The sequence below is a fragment of the Enoplosus armatus genome, chromosome 6 (genome assembly GCF_043641665.1).
Source record: "Enoplosus armatus isolate fEnoArm2 chromosome 6, fEnoArm2.hap1, whole genome shotgun sequence".
NCBI lineage: Eukaryota > Metazoa > Chordata > Actinopteri > Centrarchiformes > Enoplosidae > Enoplosus > Enoplosus armatus.
Window position 1 is genome coordinate 14875522 of NC_092185.1, and position 5230 is coordinate 14880751.

Genomic DNA, 5230 nt, shown 5'->3' on the forward strand with positions numbered 1-5230 from the left:
ACATTCCTGTTATAATGCACAATAAAAATGTATTATTGAGCAAATCATATCACATATCAAGAGTCATTATTTATTTTCCTATCAAGAAAAAATAATCATGGTCATCATGTCCCTTGTTGATGATGTTTTAAATTGATTTTTAAAGAGGAGCTATGGCGGTGGAAACATAAGTTTCACAAGATTGTGAATGGCAAAAGTGTTTGTAGGTAAACAAGATGCAGACAGTGGTTGATTTAGCTTTCATGGAGTGGTGCTATGAGTGTCCCCAAATAATATGTCCTGGATGTATCTTCGTACTGTGCATGCTGTAAGTATTAGGACAGTGATATGTTTTTTATTGTTTTGGCTTTATATAGAATTTGAAATGAAGCACTTGCTATTAAGGATTTATTGGATCTTTTCAGTGATATTGGATGAACGTTGAAGGACTTTTTACCTTTGGGATGAGTGGAGGTGGTATTTATGAAAATGGATTCAGTTTCTACATGGTTTATCAGATGTGGATGTAAGTTAATAATGAAATTCATTCATTTCAAATACAATGCACAGAATCACAGAGGCAAAACAAACTGCCCTGCATGTGAAACATTACTGGGTAACAACATTGGGAGATATTCAGCTCCTACAGCCACTAAGAATCTGAAATGTCCGTGCACACATCCAGACATTTTTCGTCTCTCAATATTCCTTTTAATTGGCAGTGTTTTTTTAGTGAAAGGTGTTTGTTTTGTGAGACTTGAGATCAACAGGCATACATTTAATGGGAACCAGATGGATCATTGTATAATGGCACATTAAACAAATCCAGATAAAGGTTTTTTATTTTCCCAAAGCATTGATCTGTTGCTGATATAGCTGACACAATTGCAATGGGTGCTGAGACGGGGAAAGTAACCTGCATTGCATTTTTGTGTATGATTTTGTTGCCAGCTACAGTATCGCAGACATTGATCAAAAAGCTAGAGAGTTGGGAATAGACACCTTCTTTGGATCATGTCAGCTATGGTATAAAACATACCGTATGTCTGCTGTGCTTTTTCCCCTGTATCTGTGAACCTGCTGCTTTCATCTCAGCACACACACACACACACACACACACACACATTTACCCACATGGTCCTATTTGTGAGCTGGCAGGGAAAATTCTTGGAGATATAATCTTTACAACATTTGTAACTAGGAATTCATTGCATTCAGCTCTCAGTACGCCCCCTCTGAATAGCTAACATTTTACATCAATCTGTTCCCTCAGGGTAGGAAAAAGTGTAATGACGGTGAAACTAAAAGAAACAGGTGTTCTTCTTGCTGTGGGTATCTTTGAAGGTGCTGAGAGTTACAGAGAGAGAGTGAATCACTGCTAATTGCATGAAATTATAGTTGTGGAGTGCAAAATGAACTCATTCTAGTGTAGCTCCAGCCAACACAGTTATAATAGTACTTTGGAGGGTTGTAGATGCCATGAATTATAGAATGACAAGGGTATTTCTAGATGTTAACTGAACAATGACTATGGTTTACTGGAAGTGCTGTGGGGGATTTACAGAAAGCTCACTTGATTATGATGATTGGGATACATTTCAAAAGTATTTTTTTGTTTTTAATTTAATAACATGAAAAAAATGCCAACTCAGTTTCAGTGTGCCACTTGGAGACTTGTTGGATTAAAACCGCTGAGCCAAATGAGGTCAGAATATGCCTGGGTCTGGCTGGAGCCTCTGAAGATTTATTGAAATGATTTGTTTTCATTTTTTAATTGACAGCATAGCCACCGTCTCTAATTACAAAATCCACATACTCTATAGCTGAGCCGCTCAACTGAAGGCACCAGAACAAAAGCATTTGCAACAGATATTAACATGAGGCGGTGGCCTCTCATTATTCAATTGCTTTATCGGAAAAGGCAGCCCTGACTAAACCAATTTAGAGCAGACAAATAAAAGTAATTTGTATTCTTTGACAGGCAAAAAACAATAACCAGGATCAACAATGAAAAAGCCTGCAGGGAAATATCTGACTGATGATAAATCTTGGAACTCCTTTCATAATATTTCAGTAACTTAATATAGCTTGCTGCAATATTACCTTTTAATGGCATGTCTTATATACTAGTGTTACAGCTTTTTACATTTTCTAAGTCACATTTCCCTTTAGGAGTAGTGGGTTTGAGTTGCTAGCCCTCAGCAGCTGGCTCACAAAGTACAGTCAACTGATGGACATCTGCCACTGTGTTGGATGGGTCTGCCACAACAGTTTTGAGTGACAGCCTGTGCCTTGGCTCGGACTCAATCTGACTGAATCTGTGGTCAAAGCAGGAAGTGTCGTTAACAACCTCTAACTTTTCTTTTTTAACCTCATTTACACTGCTCTTTATTCTTCTTTTTCTTTTTGTTGCATATTCATACAATGTAGATGATTTCTATACATTAGGATGACAGAGAGGAATCTTTCAAATGCTTACTTACAATGTTTAACAAAGCGTCACTTGTGTAATGGTCGTTACTCTGACTTTAGCCTAAACCTTACCCTATCTCTTTTTGGAACCTGTTTTTCCTCATTGTATGTGTATGTGTTTAAAATATAAAAAATGGTATTCTCAAAAAATAAATAAATTACATGTGCTTTTATTGAATTTCAGCATAAAACGTTTCCCCAACAACACTGAAATGAACAAACCAGAAACTGAATATCTATAAGCTACATTTCACAATATAGTACAACTTACTCAACAGAGAGTTATTTAAGACACATTACATTCAGTTGTTTTTAGAAGTTACACAAACTTCTAAACGGTGGGCAGAAAATGTTAGTTGTCACATGCTAATTATTTTTGTCATCTTCAGAGAACTGAGAGTAGACGCTTGACTAATAGAGTTTCCGTCCAAATGAAGTTTCACTTCTCTTTGAAGGGTTTGAAATTTGTCATTCATGTGCTAGCTGGGTAGCAAATGTAACAACTCATCTTGACAGGACTGCTTCTTGATCAGGGCTTGAAAACCAGCAGATTAGATTAAGGACTAAGAAAGGAAATAATCAAACGCTCAAGTGATTGCTATAACGATACCTTGGTGATCTACCCTTGTATATCATGGCGTGTTTTGCTGCCACACTCGGTGTTATCATTCTGTCGGGATTCATCAACCTCTCAGCAGCAGACAAGGACACCTGTAAAATATATGCTGCTCTTGGGGACAGTGTGACTCTGCCTTTTGTCTTTCAGGGACTGGCAAACTCACATGTGCTGAGATGGACTCATAATAACTCAATCATTTTCTACAAACAGCAAGGCAGAGTGTCTGTTGGAAAGCCAGTGGACATCACCGCCACCGGATCTCTTTTGCTGAAGAACCTACAACCCAAAAGTGCAGGGACTTACCAAGCAAATGTGCTGCATCCCAATGGTACACAGGCTGAAACCTGGATTGGTCGTCTCTGCATGTTGGACAAGGTATCAAAACCTCAACTCACTTATAGCTGTGACTTCAAGTCTAGTGCTGTAAATCTAAATTGCAATGTAGCTAAACCTCAGGGTTTGGTGTTCTCATGGACACTCGATGAAAAGACCTTAACAAGTGAAACAAGACAAACACTGAGCATATCATTGGCACAGCTGAAAGGGGTGAGGAGCTTTACATGTAGTGCAGCCAACCAAGTCAGCAAGGAGAAGAGTGACACTGTTCGTCCAACCTGTAAAAGTCCAACACCATCACCACCAACTTTGCTTTGTTTTGCATCCAAAACTGTTACGGCAGTGCTAGCAGGAGGAGCAGGTCTGATTCTGCTTTTGCTTATCATTATCATTACATTATGTTGCTGCCGCAGACGCAACAAAACCCAAATGAGACTCGGGGATAAAGGCGAGCTCAGGATGCTTTCTCTAAGCAAACGGGAGCCTGACTCCATTAGCCCAGAGTATGAGACAATGCACCCGACTGAGGACTCTCCACCCCAAAGCCCCGAGCCTTCACCCAGAGCCTGTTACGAGACTGTTTCTCAGCCTGAAGCTCAGACTGAAAACAGGCCTCCACAGCTATCCACAGCTGCTGAAGGACTACAACCTTCACCGGTGCCGAAGCCGAGGATGAAGAGCCCCCAGACGGCAAACATCTGAATGTGCCTCCCTCTCTTACCATCCCAGGAACTTTCCAGAACTAAGGCAAAAAACACAGTTTTAGCCTACACATTATTCATAGTTCGTTGTACACATATACAGATGCAGTAAATTAGGTCTGTATGTCTAGGATCAATGGGATTAATCATGATGCAATGTGGGCCTTGGAAGGAGAACTTTGGGGGGGTGGAAAATCTTTATTTTCTCAGCAACTTTAAATGTGTTATCATGGCTTGTCTATTTGTTGTTGTTAATTATAGTTGTGGGGGTTGAGGGTTGGTGGGGAGTATGAAGGAAGCATTGCTCTGATCCCCAGTACACATTATGACACATGAAACCGTGCTGGATGAATTTTAATCATGATGTATTGTTCTAATTTGTTAATATTACTAATGGTCTTATCTGTTGTATTATATATGATGCGTCATAATTAAAGCAATTTCTAGACATAAAATATATTTTTGCACAACATGTATGATATAATAGATTAAAGGGTAAAGCTGGTGATATTCTAGATATTTCATATTGTCAACAAATGTCATGAAAAGGTCAAAACCAACAAAGCGTATTTCCATCTTTCAGTACTTTCCAGTAAATTTCTTTAACCCTGTCTGTGGCACTCATGCCCAAGCTCATTGGTTCCAACCGAAGACATACATCTTAAAAAGAATACATACAGATAAGACTAAATAAAAGGCTTAATCATTTGAAACATGTCAACTGGTGTGTTTTTAATAGTTTGGGGACAACAATGGAGCTCTACATCACAGAGAAATACGTTATGGCAGGCTTTAGATACACAGTTGATACTTAATAGTATTGATTCATTCATGTCAGGGGAATTTGTTGAAAATTATTTTAAAAAATCATATATATATAATATGGAATAATGCCAGACTTTTCCTTTAAGTTTGTTTTTGTAAATATTAATTTGCATGATATGAGAACTATTGTATCACAACAATGACGTAATGAGCAGAAATATGAAAAAACATATAGATGCTTTTACCTCTTCTGTCTGAGGAACAACTCTTCACCATCTCACCTATTCTTCGTGTTATCATTTTATTGAATAATAATATATTTTTAGCAGCTCTTCTGATATTTGCATAGACTTTACAC

The 5230-nt window shown here is 38.2% G+C and overlaps 1 protein-coding gene across 1 annotated transcript; it reads left to right on the plus strand.

Annotated features, from left to right (window-relative positions):
- The first annotated feature begins 3085 nt into the window (after window positions 1-3085).
- Window positions 3086-4108, plus strand: LOC139287165 (T-cell surface antigen CD2-like). The gene has a single exon (XM_070908161.1). The coding sequence runs from the start codon at window positions 3086-3088 to the stop codon at window positions 4106-4108; it is 1023 nt and encodes a 340-aa protein (XP_070764262.1).
- Window positions 4109-5230: the final 1122 nt, after the last annotated feature.

What these genes read in the sequence shown, in the direction of transcription:
- LOC139287165 (XM_070908161.1), top strand. Translation starts at nt 3,086, where the DNA reads ATGGCGTGTTTTGCTGCCACACTCGGTGTTATCATTCTGTCGGGATTC.